The 19,310-nt window shown below is 43.2% G+C and overlaps 3 protein-coding genes across 4 annotated transcripts in view; 1 reads left to right on the top strand and 2 right to left on the bottom strand.

The window, feature by feature from the left end:
• Positions 1-6,334, bottom strand: part of pak1 (p21 protein (Cdc42/Rac)-activated kinase 1) — a 22,422-nt gene extending 16,088 nt beyond the window's left edge. The window contains exon 1 of the mRNA XM_083696005.1: positions 6,251-6,334. The gene's annotated coding sequence lies outside the window, so the exon portion shown is untranslated. The remainder of the gene's footprint in view (positions 1-6,250) is intronic.
• Positions 6,335-9,108: 2,774 nt separating this feature from the next.
• On the top strand, positions 9,109-11,094 carry aqp11 (aquaporin 11; the record flags this gene model as incomplete). Its single annotated transcript, XM_083694642.1, has 3 exons — positions 9,109-9,703; positions 10,279-10,395; positions 10,982-11,094. 3 exons carry the CDS (start codon positions 9,109-9,111, stop codon positions 11,092-11,094), a joined length of 825 nt encoding a protein of 274 aa, XP_083550768.1.
• Positions 11,095-14,189: 3,095 nt separating this feature from the next.
• clns1a (chloride channel, nucleotide-sensitive, 1A) lies at positions 14,190-18,963 on the bottom strand (the record flags this gene model as incomplete). 2 transcript variants are annotated; one of them, XM_083696329.1, is made up of 8 exons in its annotated part: positions 18,823-18,963; positions 18,529-18,677; positions 18,239-18,375; positions 17,959-18,081; positions 17,727-17,837; positions 16,333-16,506; positions 15,383-15,449; positions 14,190-14,670 (listed from the first exon to the last, which is right to left on the bottom strand). In XM_083696329.1, coding segments are annotated over exons 2-8 (732 nt in total). In that variant the 5' UTR covers positions 18,648-18,677; positions 18,823-18,963. The 2 variants fall into 2 exon arrangements, with proteins under 2 accessions (XP_083552455.1, XP_083552454.1); XM_083696328.1 differs by lacking the exon at positions 14,190-14,670 and having other exon boundaries at positions 15,379-15,449; positions 18,529-18,963.
• Positions 18,964-19,310: the final 347 nt, after the last annotated feature.

Raw genomic sequence — 19,310 nt, 5'->3', positions numbered from 1 at the left:
GGAAGACTGAAGAATTCCTGTCAGATATCCTTAACATCGTGAAGTGGTATTTAGAGAGGAAACAGTGTGTGTTAATGTAGCAAGTCTCTTGGTCTCTTCATCTAATGCTTATAATAGGCTAATAGGCTGTATGTGTGTGTTACAGGGGGAGATGCTACTTGGGCCTTCAAACCTTTTTTCTTCTGTAACAAACATACTAAACCACAAGTCACACCACAATCCAATAAAGAGACTAGGGGAAATCTCTCTCTCTCTCTCTCTCTCTCTCTCTCTCTCTCTCTCTCTCTCTCTCTCTCCTCTCTCTCTCTCTCTCTCTCTCCTCTCTCTCTCTCTCTCTCTCTCTCTCTCTCTCTCTCTCTCTCTCTCTCTCTCTCTCTCTCTCTCTCTCTCTCTCTCTCTCTCTCTCTCTCTCTCTCTCTCTCTCTCAACAGGGAGTGAAAAAAAGAAGGGGGAAGATCTAATCTTCTTCTTTTAGTCTCTCTCTCTTTCCTTGACATTAATTGCTTGATTCAATCCCAGGATGCCTTGCAGCATCGTGAGAGGCCGTTCCCTTCCTAATAACTTTTAATAAGCTTAAAGCCTACTTAAGAGAAACAGAATGGAACACACACATACACACATAGATTGAACATAGAGAGGGAGACACAAACACACACACACACACACACACACACTTAGATAAATCAGAGTGTGATGGCGTCTCAGAGATGCAGAACTGAGAGGACTTTTAGAGCTTTATACACAGCAGTTCATGTTTGTTTGTGTGTGTGTGTGTGTGTGTGTGTATGTGTGTGTGTGTGTGTGTGTGTGTGCACGCATGTTCGAAGGCGGAGGTAGCCTGGAGGTTAGAGAAGCAGTCTAGTAACTGGAAGGTTCGAATCCCAGGACAGGGAAAACTGGTAGGTGAGCTAGCAACCAGAGGCCGTTGTGCCCTTGAACCTTGCACTGCTATAGCAGCGCCACACTGGCTGACACTCCAAACCTGAAATTGATGTGTATGTATATGCAACATGTGTCTTGGGTTGGGTCTTGAGACAGCATTGTGGTATTCATTGCAAAATGGACAATAAAGATGATGTGTGTGAAAAGAATCTCCTCATCTCCCTGGGTGCTGAGAGGTGACATCACAGGAATCTGTCTAAATCTACAACCCACACCCAGCATAGTCCCAGAGTGGCTTCCTAATAGGGAAGAGTAACTTGATGGATGCCAGAATCACTCTTCCCTTGTCCAAATCTTTCAAATTAGTGTAGTGTCCATCTCCCCCAGTGTTGAACTTGTTAGCTCCAGTGATGATATCATGCCTCACAGTGCTAGTCTTCCACCCAGGGTACTGTTTGAATCACAAAGAGGGAACAGATCCATCTTCTCTTTCATTCTATTTCTCTTTGTCCTCCTCTCTTTTCATCGGCTGTCCATCTGTTTAATCTTGCCTGGAAAGACACTGAGCTATTTTTTATTGCTGTGAAGAGAGAGAGTGTGTGTGTGTGTGTTTGTGTGTGTGTGTGTGTGTGTGTGAGAGAGAGAGAGAGAGATAAAGAGAGAGCGAGAGAGAAGTCTGTACAGGTGTGTATGAGAGGGAGAATGGGGGACGGAGAAAGGAGAAGAAAGTTAAGGAATGAAGCTGAGAGAAAGAGAACAATGACAGTCTAATGGAATAGTAGGAGAACCATTATTCACTGGAACTGTTTGAAGCTGATCCCGCTGCCCTCTCTCCCTTTCTCCCATCATCCCTCCCTCCCTGCCTCTACCTCTCCCACAGCTTTAACTGATACCCCAGCCTCTTTTGAAGGGATGAGAGAGAGAGCAGCAAAAGCTACAAGAATGTATATACCATGTTTAGTGTCTTTTATTGAAAAACAATAGTATCACACACATACCAAAGTACAATAATGCAAATGGAATGGTGGGAGATCCTTCTCTACTCCACCCATTGGCCAGAGTGCTGTGTGCTGGGCTCTGTTTCAATCTGTATGGAGTTCATATTACATCTCTACACTCCCACTCACATTACGACACTAAGCTTGAATCTCACACTACACCTGCCCCCCCCCCCCCCCCCCCAACACACACACACACCCTATCTGGGTCCAAAGTAAACTGGAGTGCAAGAGGGCTTGTCAGTGACCTCATCACTGAACTACTCACATAGACTCACTTCTGATATGATAACAATTAAATACAAGGCTAGACCAGGCACAGACTCTAACACACCTACAGAACATAAAACACACTCTCACATACAAATGTGCATACACAAACATACAATCCTAAATGTATACAAATAATACTTTACATATACACAAAAACATACTGTGTTCACACACATACAGTACACATACACACATACACATACATACACACACACACACACACACAGGTGTGACAGTAAAAAGCCCTTACTTGGCCGTCTGTGTCCGCCAGCTGTCTGAGTCTGCCCAACAGAAGCACAGTACCCCATCGCCAAGGCAACACCATAAATAATGCACACCGCAATGGATGCTGGGAGCAGTCTGACCTCAGAAATCTCATTATAAAATTACTTATATAACTAGAAAAGGAAAGTTTCAAGCTGAAACAGAGAGAGAGATATTGTAATGAAGACAGACACACACACACACACACACACACACAAACTACCTCACATACGATCCCTTCTTCTGCAGACTCACACTCTCTGACAGGCAGAGAGAGACTATTATATTAAACTGCTGCCAACAGTCATCATTGGAGGTCATCTGAAGTACACACAAACAGGTAAACGAATAGAAAGAAAAACAGAAAAAACAGGAGATAAAAGAGAAGTGAGATTCCCCCTGCAGCTGTCCAAGCATTCACACTTTACTGTGAGGAAGGAAGAAGCCCCTGCCCCACAAACACAGGTGTGTGTGTGTGTGTGTGTGTATGTATGTGAATGGTTGATGTGCATAGAGTCAGTGCAAATTGTTTTAGGTGGAGAGAGAGTAAGAGAGGGGGGGAAGAAAAAGAGAGGAAAGAAAGAAAGATAGAAATAGAGAGAGGGGATAGAGGAAAGAACAAAAGAGAAAGAGTGGGATAGAAAGAGAGTTACTGGGTACAACGAGGAGAGAAGTGAGATAAGAGAGGAAGAGGTGGGAGAAAGGAGAAAGAAAACTAAAGAGACAGACTAAAACTTGTTAGGATAGTAGGGGAGAGCAGCAGGGGCTCAGAGAGAGAGGGATGGATGGTGACAGAGAGAGAGGGAGAGATATTTATAGTTCATATTATTATTGTTGCTTCACTGGACCGGTTAGTTCTGATGACAGTGTCCTCAGTCCTATACACTACCACACTGGAGGAAAAGGGGGAGAGGGAGAAAAAATTAGAGGGAAGAGAAGGAGAGAAGATGAGGAGAATAGTCTCAAGACAGAAAACTGGAGGCAAAGAAGAATAAGGAATGGGGAAGCAGAAGGGTAGAGTAGAGAGGGAGGAGAGAGAGAGAGGGTAAGGAGATGGAGTAGGAGAATAATAGCAAACAATTTTTTCGAAATCGCCGACAACAGTGAGGCTAGGCAATGAGTTTGGAGAGAGGTACGCCTCTTAACATTTCCTGAATGGTATAGATCCATACTTTAGTTCCATTGCATACTTTGGTTCCTACTGTTTCGGTAGAAGGTTGCCAGAATGCTAGCTGGCTAAAGTTTAGGTTGTGGAATGTAAATTAGCTAATAAGTCAGGAGACAATATAAATGCAACCCATAATGATTGGGAGCAAACACGTCTCTTCTAAGGTCCTGTTAAAAATAAGCCTTTTTGAACCTACAAATGTGCACCACCAAATGTTCTGTATGCTACGAGTAGTGGAGAAGCAACGCCCACGAGCGATCTACCCATGACATCCTTGATGGAGTCTCGAGACAAAATCGCTGTATGTGTGTACACTGCTTAAGAGGAAGAATGAGAACATGAAAGGAAGGAGCCAAGAACGAGCCCCTCCGACCTAGACCCTTACTGTACTGTATGAGATGGGTATTAACAAGATGGTAGTAGCTCCACCCTGCCCTCTGACAGGTTAGGTGGACTTATCACCATCTTGCTCATAACTATCTGATCCTTTCAGATCTATACAAGTCTAGTGTGAAGGACCTAGGGTTTTTTTCTGGACAGGGCTTTAGAAAGAGGATGAGACCATTAGTAAAGAGGAGGGTGGGGGGAAAGAGGAGTAATGGAGAAGAGAGGAGGAGAGAAGTCAGCATGTAGGCAAGCCTATTGGGACTGGTCAGGGATACACTAATACACTACAGTTTGGTATACACAGACAGAAAGACAGACAGACAGACAGACAGACTGTTCTCACCCTGTCAACATGTCCTGTATTCCTTTCATATTACCAAACACCCCCAGCCTATCCACACAACTCAGCTATGTGGCAGCAAACAGTCAGTCTGATACTGATAAGACAGCTGCTCCTACTAAGCGAACACACAGAACAAACACACACACACACACACACACACAAAACGTCTCTCTATCGATCAATATGACTAAGGAATAAATGCAATATACTTCAATACTCAGACACACCCTTCATAAAAAATTAAAAAATAAATACAGAGGTATGTTTCAATGTAACTAAACAGCTCTCTCTGTGAGCCCATGAGCATGTCTGTATTTTCCTCCTCCCTCTTTCATTTCCTAAAACTGACCAAGCCCTCTTTTCCTTCATCCATTCTTCCACTAACAGAACCCCTCTACCTGCTTCACTCCATTTTCAGCCTGTGTGTGTGTGTGTGTGTGTGTGTATGTGTGTGTGCGCGTGTGTGTGCGTATATGTGTGTGTAGTGGATGGTGATGATAATGTGGTGCTGAGGGACCATATGTTGGGAGTAACCACCCACAGGAACTAACCACACACCTTCCAGTATAGACACCCTGCAAACACACACGCGCACACACACACGCACACACACGCACGCACACACACACACACACCCTGCATGATGTCACCTCTTGAGAAGCTGAGACATTGGCCGAGAAACGACCTCACAGTCAGTAAGGAATAGGCCTAACTCAACCTTGGCCGAGCTGTAGTCCTTCCCCATAACCCCCCAAAAAGTCTGCAGTTTAAAAAAACCTTTGATGACAGGTGAGACTGACAACAAAGCCAGCAGGAAGTAAAAAGCCCACGCACAAGCGCCTACTCTAATTTGTGTTTGTGTGTGTGTTTTATTTATGTTGCTTATAAAACACTCATAACAACGCATACTGCTCCAAGCTACGCAAAAGCACAGCTTCAATTTGCCATACGTGTATAACTTAATCGATTTCGTCTTGTCACAATCCGCACCAAATTAATCAGATGAAACTTTTATAGGGTGCGAAGGTCAACTTCGGCGTCATTTATGAACGGAAATAAGACCAGTGAGCGATGAAGAGAACAGATTGGTGTGGCTGTCGGAGTGAGAGAGTGAGCAACACATTTTTTAATGTTGCAAATTAACAATAAGCTCATGCTGCATTATTATCTTAAATTGCTTGTTTGAAGCTTAAAACTACCAAGTCAGGCTGAGTGACTGTTCCAGGGGCCACTGGCACTAATCAAGAAGCTACAGTGTCTCTGTCTGTCAGCAGTCGTTTATCTATTCTACACAGACCGCAGAATGATAGCCTAATTACAACACCACCATCTCTCCATCTCATAACAATGCGCGTAAATGATGCGCACAAAGAGCTCCCAGAGACTGGGACAGGAACGGTTACCATTATTCTCCAATAAATAGTTAGTTGGTATTTAATCAGTCTATATTTCTATTGAAAGCCGGAGGGGCCAGGAATATGGAATAACATTTCTCATTCGAGCTATCAAGATATTGAACTCCCCGGCGACAGACATAAACTGTTCATTACTGCTGGCTTTAAACCACCATCTAACAGACCGTCAGGCAACGCAGACATATAAGATAAAAACCAGCATGCGAGAATAGGTAGCGTAATAACAATGTGATAATCCGAAATAAATCATGACAAGGACCATAAAAACGCAGTTGCACTGAGACACTGCCCTTTCTCCCAATGCGAATGAAAAAAACCGGTGAAACGAAAAATCTGATACTGTAGCCGTCTCCCCATAACGTGAGCACGCTCTTGTTTCTGAGTGTTTTTGGCTCATGTTCACACTTATAGCCGCACTAATTTCAATGGCAAAATAAGGTAATCGCGAAAATAATTATGTCTTGGTAAGGCTATAGTAAAGGGGAAACAAACATTTTACATATACTGGTAGACTACTAACCTCTTACTGTGTCGATTGGAAAATTCCTGGTTAGATTCCTGATCCCGAATCGTACTGTCTCACGCACGCACGCATACATTCGCCCCACTCGCTCTCCAGTCAGTTTTTCATTAGGGCAAACTTGCCAATCCAAAGCTATTGTTAGATATGCACGAGCCTGCTACATAGCAACTCCCGCCCCCTAAGCAATTTCTAGTATACCAGTGGCCAACAGAGAGATCTGTCTTTTTGTCTATTGGTTAATTTAACTGTCTATCGTATAGACATGGGCGAGGCCAGTGGAGGGCGGGTCTTACCATGTGAGTAGTGTATTCCAAAACGATTTATCATCAGGTGAGAAGTGAAGTGAGTAGTGTATGTAGCCTATAGTATGTAAATCTATTGTGTTCTATGTTTGTTGTTGATGTATGTGGTGTAATACAAAAGAGTAGTCTTTATCGTTTGATTTGCATCTGAGAGACTGGGCTGCATCACTGGGTTGGCATTTATAGTAATGTATTTCTAATCAGGGCAGATGAAGGAAACGATATGAGGGATTGGCCTATAGCTAGGCTAATCTATTTTAAGTATAATATTTTTGTATGCATGACAGAGAGAAATGAGAAACTGTAGATTTTACAGGAATGGCAGACCTGAAAGCTCTCTCCTGCAAGGCTCTGCAGAGGATGGTGAAGGTGGCTCAGTCCATCACTGGGGGCGAGCTCCCCGCCATTCAGGACATCTATACCAGGCGGTGTCTGAGGAAGGCCCGGAAGATCACAGAGGACTTCAGTCACCCACCATGGTTTGTTCTCTCTGCTACCATCTGGCAGACGGTACTGGTGCATCCGGTCTAAGACGGACAGGTACCGAGACAGTTTCTACCTCCAGGCCATAAGAACTTTGAACAGCTAACCCTAGATGCCCAACTGCACTACTTGCTGCTCACTTTAACTATGCCACTTTATAACATGCCACTTTATAAAATGCCACTTTATACCAGTCGACATCTGGATAAAAACGTCTGTTTACATTTCACTTTTTACATTTTACATTTACATTTACATTTATTTAGTTTTGTATTTAGGTAATTATTGTTATTGTTGTTGTTTCTTTTATTTTTATTATTTACACTCATTATTGCACTGTTGGAGGAGCCCAAGACTTAAGAATTTCATTGCCAGCGATTGCTCTGTAATTGTTGTGCATATGACAATAAAACCATCTTGAATCTTGAATCTTGAATCTTGAATCAGCATTAGGGTTAGACAGTTTGCACTGACTCTCTGCACATCAACCATATACACACACACACACACTCACTCGCTCTCTCCTAACACACACACATATATTAATACTTTATTTGGGTTCACAGTAAAGGATTACATCAGAGAACCCAAAATATAACAAAGGTCATACAGATAGTCATGGATACAGGTAACACACACACACACACATACACACACACACACACACTCACACACACTTACACTCACTTTTGCACACTTTATCTGACACTTATTACCTTATTTACATTCATTGCCTATTATGTTATTATGGTATTGTTATTGTTATGTCTTGTTATATGGACTGGACTGTTGAGAGGAAGCTTGCAAAGTAACATTTTAACATCCTGTATTCTGTGCATGTGATCAATAAACTTGACTTGAAAGGCAAAAGTAAGGCGACAGAGACATCTGCTGGTGATAGAGTGTTGTGGGAAAACTACAGTATGTACCATTTTGGATGTATCTCATTCTTAGTTGTGTCATTTTATGCTTTCTTTATCTGCACTGATCCTAAAGAAGGAGGTGGATAAAAACCGGTATGTTTGATGTTTAGGCCTACAACGATGAAGGGGATGGAGACAAAGAGGAAATCCTTCAGAAAATAGACATCCTTCTCTGTCAGGAATTGATGTACTATCATATGCCTAGGCACTTTTGTACTCCACACATTGTCTCAAATCAAATCAAAGTGTATTTATCATATGCAGGACAACAGTGAACAGTACAATGAAATGCTTTTGACGATCTACCAACAGTGCAGTGAAATACAAGGATAGGAATAACATATAAGAGTAATAACAATATAATACACAATATATAATCAATAGTACGAACAGTGAGACAATAAGTAAATATATACAGATAAATAGGATAAATATAAATAAACAGCAATGATGGAAGTGTGTGTGTGTGTGTGTGTGTGTGTGTGTGTGTGTGTGTGTGTGTGTGTGTGTGTGTGTGGCTGCTGGGTTCAATAGTCTTATGGCTTGGAGGTAGAAGCTGTCTCGGAACCTATTGATCCACCATCCGAGACCGGACGCTCCGGTACCGTTTGCCAGACGGTAGCAAAGGGGGTGGCTGGGGTCTTTGATGATCTTCCGGGCCTTCCTCTTGGAGTAGACACCCATTAGAGTGTCCTGAAGGGCTGGGAGCTCGCTCGCTCCCTGTGATGTACTGTGCCTTTTTCACCAACCTCTGTAGAGCCCTACGGTCATGGGTGGTGCAGCTGCCATGCCTGACAGTGATGCATCCGGACAGGATGCTCTCGTTGGTGCACCAATAGAAGTTCGTGAAGATCTGAGGGTCCATGCCAAATTTCCTCTGAGAAATAACAGGCGCTGGCACGCTGTCTTGATCACTGTGCCGGTGTGATGTGACCACGTGTAGACCTCAGTGATGTAGATGTATGTACCCCCCCTTCACACACACACACACACCCAGCGCGGCGCAGTCATTTCCATCAACCGCAGAGCGAAGCTTTTTCCTCACGCGTGCTCTTGAAACCCCGATGCCGCATCGTAGCCTAGCCTACAGCCGTGCCACCCGTGTGAGACACGGAAGACCAGACGCATAAAGAACGGACTGGATGAGATGGCAGACCTAACGGTGTCTCTTTCGCTGCTCGCAGGGATAGTGCTGTTAAGCGAGGTGGTCAGGAAATTGCTCGCGAGGTTGTTTGCAAGGACCGGGCTTCTGGTGTATGCGGTGGAGCTCGTATCCACCTTTCAGTTGTGCGCCTGCACGCACGAGCTCAAGCTGCTAGGCGAGGTGGGCCGACTCGAGTCCCAGTTCGCACTCACGCTCACCTACCTGGCGTCCGTAGTCCATGCGCTCACCTTCCATGGGGCCATCGGCAACCCCTCTGGTGCGCTCGAGCACGCATATCGGAGGCACCTTACGGGCAGGTGCGCCCTGCTGCGGATCGCATGCCAGTTCACGGCGGCAGGTGTGGCCCGAGCGACAGCCCCTGTTGTCTGGACACTCGGACTGTCGGACCTGCACCTTAGGCACAAGCTGCTGGGCTTTCGGTGCATTAGTCCAATTCACGCCCCACTGGCCAAAGCTGCCGCGGTGGAACTCGTGTGCGCCTTTGTGGTCCAGACAGCGGTCACACACACGCACGCGGTGGAAGAGAGGTACCGGGTGCACGCGATAGCGGCGGTTATCACCACCCTGGTGTACGCAGGTGTGTGTGTGTGTGTGTGTGTGTGCGTGTGTACAACCGTAGCCCATGTTTAGAACAGTTTATAATTAGTTATATTAGTACATACACACAGTCACAGAACACTCAGAGACACTGGTACAGGATCACTATAGTGCCATATCAACGCCTTATTACTGTGTTTGTGTGTGCGAGAGAGACCAATGGTGGGGAGAGGACTGTCCTTCAGAATGTATGATGCTGCTATTCCTATCCTAAACCCTTCCAGATCAAATCAATACAGTCCTCTGTATATACAAAGCATTGTTTTTGTTGTGCCATTTGAGTGCCATCTGAAATAGACAGGGTGCTAGTGCTGCATATTTTCCACTACTTTCAGTGCTATAAAGGACACTGGCCTTACATACAGGGAGGCTACAAAAGCATGTAACCAGTTCTTACAGTCCAGCGAGGTTAGTGAGCTTAGCTGAGCTTTTTCTTGTTTTGTTAGTTTACTCTTCTTTTCTGTTGAGCGAAGTGTTGCTTCCACCATCTGTCAGTGTTGTTGTTTATGTGTGGCAGCCCACATACTTGTTTGTTGTTCTGGTGTGTCCTTGCAGGTGGGAATGTGACAGGGGCAGTGTTTAACCCTGCACTGGCCTTCTCTACCCAGTTTCCCTGCAGTGGAAACTCGTTCCTGGAGTATTCCCTCATCTACTGGCTCGCTCCTTTATTAGGTGAGACTCTAAAATAGGAGAAAGCAAAACGGTGGAGGAGTCTGCTTTTACCTACCTGTCCAGTTCTTTAACACCATCAACACACAGAAAAAAGTAGTGGAGACAAGAAAGCTACTTTTGGCTATTGGAAAGTACCCCCTCCCTCTCTTCCTCTTACCCCGTTAGCCTCATCGGTGTGCCTCCTTGTTGTATGTGATGCTTGTGATGTTACCTCTTGACCAGGGCTGCCTTGGAAAATACTGTAATCCTATTTGTTTTGTTTCATTTCCGTTTAGCTATCAAAGTAGTTCAAAGTATCTTCATGCCATTTTGCTGTACTACTAGATTATCTAGTAGTCATGAAGATAGAGATTTGGTCACGGGCAGTCAGAGCAGTGATCTACTCTAATCAGAGGACATACTATGTAGCCAAAAGCATGTGTCTAGTTTTCCCACATAGCAGAATACATTACATGTTTATCTGACATTTCTATTGCTTTCTTTCTCACCCTCTCCCTTTCTCTCACCCTCTCCCTTCTCCATCCGCCACTCATTCCCTCACTCCTTTTCCTTCCCCTTTTCTCCCACCCTCTCTCTCTATTCACAGGTATGATCTGTTCAGTCCTTTTGTTTGATAAAGTCATCCCTCTGCTCTCTGGAAGAGCTGAATCCCATATGGACCTACCCTACCACCCTCTAGAGAGCAAGAAAAGGAAGTGAAGCTGACTTCAAGGCTTCTCGACTACAACCACATGCGAACTTTTATCGCAACCCTAACATTCACAAATTTTTAAGATTATGACCATAACTTCTTCCTCACCCAACAACAACTTCCAATGTGTCAATGGTGTCAAAACGAGGAGCCAATTAAATTCAAGCTGGGAGAAAGATACTGCTAGCCAACACACAGAAACATCTTTATGGTTGTAGCTTGTAGGGTGGACATTATGAAGCCATACAGCTCTCTATGATTGACAATGCACAGTTTTGCAAGTCTGCTGTTGTGGCGTCATTATGGATTGGGGTACTACAGTACTCCTAGATCATCTACTTAGTTTTTCTGATGTTGAGGGAGAGGTTGTTGTCCTGGCACCACTCTGCCTTGGCTCTTACCTCCTCCCTAGGCTGTCTCATCACTATGTGTGATCAGGCAAACAACAGTGGTGTCATCAGTTAACTTGATGATAGAATTAGAGTTGTGCGTGGCTATGCAGTCATGGGTGAACAGAGAGTACAGGAGGGGACTGAGCACACAGTCCCCCCCCCCCCCTACATTTGGAGTGTAGGAATCGCATCACACAGCCGACTGTCTTCATCCCTTTTTCCGCAACAGTGCGTCACATGCACAAAGACTGCGCAATGCGGTTGAGGTCTGGTGGAAGTCCATTGGTTTTATTGGGATGCGGTGCACAAGATTGCGACTCTGCAGCTTCACGTCATCACATCACTAGTCTCGCGTAGCCATACCTCCAAATCGCGTTGTTCTCGCGGCTCTTTTGGAGGTCTGAGGAATTTTAGATTAGCAGATCTGGTTTGGATTGAACTGGACGGAGCAATGGGAGAATGTCCTCGCAATTTCATTGGATGTTACATTCCAAGCACCCTCCTCCCACATGCCTGTAGAATGGTTGTTTGTTATGTGCATCGTCTTTTCCGACCAGGTAGAACTATTTTGCAGAGAGTTGTTGCCTATGCTAGTTTGCAACATTGAAGAAAATGGAACATAACCTGAAGGAAAACCTGTATTCTGTTGTTGTTTTTTTAGCTCTGCACAAGCAAGGTGTTTTATTGGTTTAATGTGATGCGAGGCGTCACTCATTTCAAACAGGTTTCCACCCCTTTGTAGCTACTTTTTTGCACAGGATTTCCCCAGGCTTTCCAGACTAGGAAAAGCTCGTCTCAACGATCACCAACAGCATTATTACTCTTGAAGTATTGAACTTTTTTTTACTTCCTTCCTTCCTCGAAGAATGGTCCAATAGCTCTTGCACAGAAGTATTGAACTGGAACAATATCACTATACATTGTTGTATTATGGAATCTAAAAGCACTTTTGATGAGAAAAAAACAATGAGAATGCATTGAAGTAGACCAGAATGAAAGAGTGCCATTTGACTTCAACCTGAAGGGGTTAGCTACATATGCTAATGTTGAATCATAGAATCAAATATACACAGTATATTTGGATGGACCATCTGTATGGACCACTCAAGCACCCAAGCAAGGTCACACATAAGTAACTGAAGACACAAATATAATTTATCTCTTTTTAAGTATCAATTTAAGACATTCACCCCTGCAAGAGCACATACAGCATGTCAAGGAAAATGCACTGTCTTCTAACTACCTTACCTTAAAAGTTAAGTTAGTTGCCATAAACCAGCATACGTTGTGACAGTTTATGACATCTGTTATGTAAATATTATGGCATTATTGTTATGTAGGCCTTATGATATAGAATCCAAATTAAGTTATTCCCATGTTTAAATCTAAAGCAACATTACAAAATGGAACAGGCAGAGCACTGATCCCTGCGGCAAGCTGTTGCAGTAGGGATCTACTGCAACAGTTTGGGGTTGTGATATTGTGTTGTTTTAAAGCACATTTATAACAGGTGCCTTTGGAGTCAATACACTGGGTGTGCATGTTCTTAGTATGAAGTCGCATCCTTGTCTCCTTTCTTTACTCTGCACCAATGTTAAAAAAAATAACAGGTGAAAGCAGATTCCAAGTAAGCATCCAACATAATGTTTCAGAATCTGTGCAGATTAAGGAGAGGAGAGGATGCCACTTACTGTAGATACACCCAAGAGACTAGGGACACAAGGGCTTTACTGAACTGGGCTAGTCTGGACTGAAGAGAGATGGGCTGACCTCTGCCTAAGAGAGTCACATGACAAGCCAAAGAGGTCTGCGTTTCAGGAGAGGCATGTGTAATTGTGTACAGTGGATGAGAAATACACACAATCCATATACACACCTCAGCCCACTGACACATTCATACTTTACATACACAATACATCAGCTCACTCAAATACATATTCATTCAAGCACATACTAATCTCACCACACACACACACACACACAACACAGAGCTTCCGGTAAAAAGAGTGCTCACTTGATCATGCATCCAATAAAACATACTGTAGACAATAGTTACTCCCACTGGGAGTAATGTCATATTTGTAATTTTGGCACATTTTTGGGGCTTGACTCATAGATACAAATGGTAAGAACTATGTTGTTTTTTGATACAGTTGTAAGATAAAATTCAGAACTAACTGTAACTTTTCTAGCTTTCACAGACTGGCTGTGACTATGCATTACTGGAGCAATGACCCTGATCAGTTTGCTCTTTAAACTTGTGTGAGCAGGTGCTAGTGAGTGACAGATTAGAAGAACATACATGTGATGGAACATGCATAAGAACATACCCTGTACCGTGCACATATGCTGTGTTTTCATTGTGTATGCCATGAGTTAAAACATACATGTCTTTTAAATACTGCATGCCAAAAACATTGACAAGAACCAGAAAAAATTTAGTGTAGACAGTGTGACCACTGGTCTGTTACACATCATGGAACACTACTGGGATCTGCTCCTTCTAATGCTGCAGGTGTGTGCCTCTCTGTTGGTTGTTTACTGATAGCATGTATATTTCTGTCCTCTATGACTTCTGTGACATCTTTTCCTCAGGTAAAACTGACTAAGATCTTACCCCCGAATACCGTCGCCATCCACAACCACACAGAATACCACCGCAGACCTATCAGATACATTCTATTGCAATGAGAAGAGCACACACATTGGTCTTCATACAAAAACGATTTATCTATTTATTGAAGAGATTTCATTCAACGACAATACCTCTCCCTCTTAGGGAATATTTATGCCAAATGGTCTTTAGGTACAAAACAAATACACAATGAGACAGAAATGTGTTACAGTCAGGAAGCAGACATAGGACTGCATCTCAATAGTCTACAGTTGCCGCCTCTACTCATCTCCCTTTCTTCATCTGTTTGAAAACATGGTGAAAAGCAATGTACATTTACCAGTCTAATTATTTCATATCAGTGCAGATGATGGAGAGGAGACAAGTATAGGAAGCCACATTAGACTATAAAGCTACAGCCAGGGATTGATGTGGTTGAAACAGGATCTACTGCACTTGGGACAGAAAATAAAGAGAACTAAAGGCGCCAGACAACCTCGAAGAGTGGCATAAACCTTTCGTCCTATCCCATGATGCACCACGAGTGCTTTGATTGGTAGTTGAGAGCAGAGTTTCATCTGATGAGAGAGAGATAAGATACAGAACATTCAGTACATCAGCTGATGCTTTGGCCCAGAGTCATGTTCAAGTCAAAGCACAGTCAGTGAAGACATCAAGTGCCCAGTCCAGAGAAATCCCCAGGTTCTCAGCCATTTTCAGAGGGGGTTTACAGATTTAAAAGAGACTGGATACGTATACGGGTAAGATAAACCCAGATATAGGCCTTGTACCACAAGGATGTCCTCTTGGTATAACAGTTTACGTCTCTAAAATATATGGGAGAGGTCCCCAGGTCAAACTCTGCCAGTTAAATAAGCAATGCAATACTGTTCACACCTACACTTAAGAGAGAAAACTAGGACACTGCATAGATAAGGGACATGGACAACATCATTTACTACATACATACATACATACATACATACATACATATACTTGGAGGATTGGTGTGGGCTTGAAAGGATTCTAGGGGGCTGTTTTTTGAAGGGTCAAAATACTATAGAATGTACAACAGAAGGTTGTTCATTGATGAAGAGGCAAGATGGTCCAGTTTCAGGGTTTCCACACAAGTACAGCAGTGAGGGTTATGACTTACTGAGGAAAGGTATAAGTTAAGAGAAGGAGAAGTACTAATTAGGGAAGTGAGGACAGGTGTGTTGTGGAACGCAGGAGTTGAATGGCGAGTCCATGATCCTTCACAACAAGACCCATTGTGATGATTTGACTTACCAGTGATCTATGTCTGCGTCCTCAAACTGTCCGGCCACTGCTGACCCTGCATCTACCTCCATACCATCTGAGGAGACACAAATCAGTCAATGCATTCATCAATACACACATCTCTGAAAGGGAGGAGATTACACACACGCATCTTAATTCCCTTTGGTAATACATTAACAATTGTAATTATTAAGTCCACCTGAGCTAGGGACCAAAAAGAATAGCAAAGTAAAGGAAAGTCAACTTGTGTTGCAATACAGCATTCAACACCATAGCAATCTTCAGCAGTAAATAATAACATAAGACAAACTGAGTTGAGAGACCTTCACATACTTTTTTCCATAAGTGAGTGTACAGTTTCACCCAAAATCAAATATTCATGTTTGTGACTACTGTTGCCCTAAAACAATTCCTTTTGCTAATCTCTGGCGCCATCTCTTGGCCATTAAGTGTCAGTGTCGGGGTCAAGACTTGCGCCTGGTGTTCACCAGATACGTAATGCGTTTGACATATGTTGTGTTTGCCAGATATCTAGCCTCTCTTATGATATGTTAATCGCATGTTTATTGTTTATTGTCTGCCCAGGCAGATATATTCATCTGCACAGTGCAATGGGAAAAGCTAAAATTGTATGCTATCTTCCTCATTGGTTTCGAACTTCCGTTTGTACCCCTGCACGGTAAAGCAATGCACAAGTTATTTTTTACAAATTACAAATATTTAACGTATGCGCTACAGAGAATGCACCGCAGCCTAGTGCAACATCCGCAGGGCAGCATTGCGGAATGCTCGATCAACAATGAATGACTTCTGACGCATCGCAAAGAGTTTGACAGATCTGTTGGACACCAGGTGTTACTTCTCCTTTGGGGTTATAGTTGAAGTCCTGGCTAGTAAAAAGTAATTTTCAAATGACACCCAGCCAAAACACAATGAACAATATCAGCTGTGTGACCTACCCTCAAACTCAGCATTGGCTTCGTCAGTGCGGACTCCTGCCATGTGGAACTGTTGTGCCACAGACTGAGCCAACATGCCCTCCAGTCTCTGTAGTGTTGCCTGGCCCTCCTGAGTCAACACTGACAGACCCTCCTCATAGGTATAGAATGTAGAGATGTCCCCCTGACCATGCTCTAGAGGGAGGGAGAGGAAGGTAGAGACGGAGAAAATGGGATGGATTAGAAGTAAGAAGAGACCAAAAGAGGCAAAGAGAAGATATAATAGAATAATGTGAAATAATGTGAGTGAGTGAGTGTGTGTGTGTGTGTGTGTGTGTGTGTGTGTGTGTGTGTGTGTGTGTGGTAGTAGCAGTAGTTAGGGTTGGCTTCTTACCTGCCTCTTTTCCATTGAAGCAAACACATGAGAGAGACATGTAGATGGAGAGATGTTAAATTGTTTGAACGAGCGGTTAATACAAGGAATGGTTCATTCAACAGAATTTAATTTTTAAGAAATAGTATAATTTCTGCCATAGTAAATACTAGGGATGGACCGATTAATCGGTCACTGATTAGAATTGGCTGATCTTTGTTCCAAATATGAGATTGGCTGATATTCCTTTCATTTGTCCGATACAGCAAACTGATATATGGTGCAAAAAAAAAACCTGAGTCAAATTCCTCTACAATGAGTTTTTCATTGGCACTGCTGGCACATGTAAACAAAATGGCACTGGGCATTTGGACATTTATGCAATGTAATCATATTCTGAGGAGTTGTTTCGAAGCATATCACATGGAAGCGAGAGGCAGAAAGCTTTTTTTCCCCTCAGCTGTGAGAGAGCATGAAGGTAATATAGTGTGTGTGTGTGTGCATACACACACACACACACAGACACTATATAATCACCCACGTTGAAAATCGTCAGCTAACATTGCCTTATTGCTTGTGAACATGGGCAGTTGTTTTCTCCAGGGAAACTTAGGCTTAGTGTTCCAAACTGTCCAACATTCTACAACATTTAAAAGTTTGTTTTGTCAGTACTGTTGATCTGTCAGTTATAGTTCAAGCATTGACTGTGTTAACTGATTGAGTGGTTTGATGAAATAGAATAAAGCAAATGATTGAGAATCTATCACTGAATCAGTTGACTGTCAGAGCTTATTTTAAACAGTTATCAGTTCAGTTTAGCATACTTTCGTAACTATTTCTTTCTTGTATAGTTAAAAACTGACTAAACTATATCGGTATCGGCCAATCCTGCGGGCTGAAAATCGGCAACTGGTATCCGCCCCCAAAAAACAGATTGTTTCATCCGAAGAGAGAGTCGGTCAATCCCTAGTAAATACAGTGAAGCAGGATGAGTTTGTAAGTGTATGCAGTAAACATGTGCGTTTAAGTGTGTATTACACACCTGCCTCCTCCACGTCATACTCCTCTCCCTCAAAATCATTTTCTGAGTCATTGTCTTCTGGGTCTGGGTGTAGTGCCTGACATTCACACATTGCTGAGAACATGGGTTCCACTACAGACACAGAAATACACACACACACACAAACCACCAAACAACAAACATTTAGTCACCTACTATAGGATCCACACCATTGAGACAGTCTACCTCACCCCTGGCCCCATTCAAGACTCACATGCTGCCTTGTCACTAGGAACAAAGCGGATCTCTGTGATCACTCCAGAATCTTCATCATCACTGCTCTCATCCTCATCCACCACATCATAAGCATTCTCTGGCATCTCTGCCTCATTCTCATCTGGGGGGGAAACACACACACAGTCTCATGAAATTACAACCTTGTAAGATGCTGGTAAGATGAAGCTCTGCATGCATTATGTATGTATGTATGTATGTATGTATGTATGTATGTATGTATGTATGTATGTATGTATGTATGTAAATGTGTGTCTCACCATTCAGTTTGGCGTTGACCATGACGTACAGGTGTTCTTGCGGGTATGCACTTAGGTCTCTGGAGATCGCGTGCAGACTGATAGACGGGTACTCCAGGGAGAATCCCATTCCCGATCCGTCGAACCACGACAAGCGCCTGGAAACATATCATATGAATCGTGTTGGCTTCACGTTTAGCGTCTAAGATACCACGAACTACAATCAAAATAAACGTACTATGCTCAGCCGGGTAGCAAACCAACAAGATAACAATGCTAACTAGCTTCCTCCAGTGTCAAGCGTCACATACGTTTCTGCGACGTAAAGCGTCCCTGATCCGAGTCCCTTGCCGTCCAGTACCGCCGTAGTCTCGGCTTGTTCGTGCCTCACTCCCTCGCTAGGAGGGGGTACGCTTTTGAGCAACACCATCGTCGTTGGAGGATCTGCTCAATGTGATGCCTGGTAAGAAAACAAAACTGCTATCACGGTTGAGAAGGAGCTGTCAACACAGAGCTGTGACCTATTTTGTTGCACAAAGCTTGCTAATTTACTCCGTTTCGTCAGCAAGATGGAGAGAGAATGATTGCTTTTGTGTTTCTCTTACCAGCTAAATAGACAGACGAAGTTTGAAAAGTCAAGTATAGATTTTCTTGAAATCGCCAGCGCTACAATTGACTTGCTAGCTAACTACAATTTATTTCAGTTCTCCACGCATGTTGGGGTTTCACTACAACGAACGAGCGAATGCATCCCCGCCAAGAGAAGCTATGACACGAGTGATACAAAAACACAAGTAAAACGCTATCGCTCCCTAAAGGCTGGGAGGGTGTATATGCAGGCCTTTTTTCTTAACGGGATGTAAAATGTGTCTATACTGTACAAATTAAACCGTATTTGAACCTCTAAATTGGATTTTAAAATAATGATAAATAATAAGGAAATATCATAGATGTTCTACATTGAGAAACAGGTTTCAATTAGGTCAAATTGTCTTAACAGCAACTTGATCATCACATCACACAATACAATTTATATCTATATGGTAATTTAGGTTTTGGTTATAAAAACTCATGTTAGAAATAAAGGAACAAC

Source organism: Argentina silus (genome assembly GCF_951799395.1).
Source record: "Argentina silus genome assembly, chromosome: X".
Classification (NCBI taxonomy): Eukaryota; Metazoa; Chordata; class Actinopteri; order Argentiniformes; family Argentinidae; genus Argentina; species Argentina silus.
This window is presented reverse-complemented; position numbering and strand designations above follow the sequence as displayed.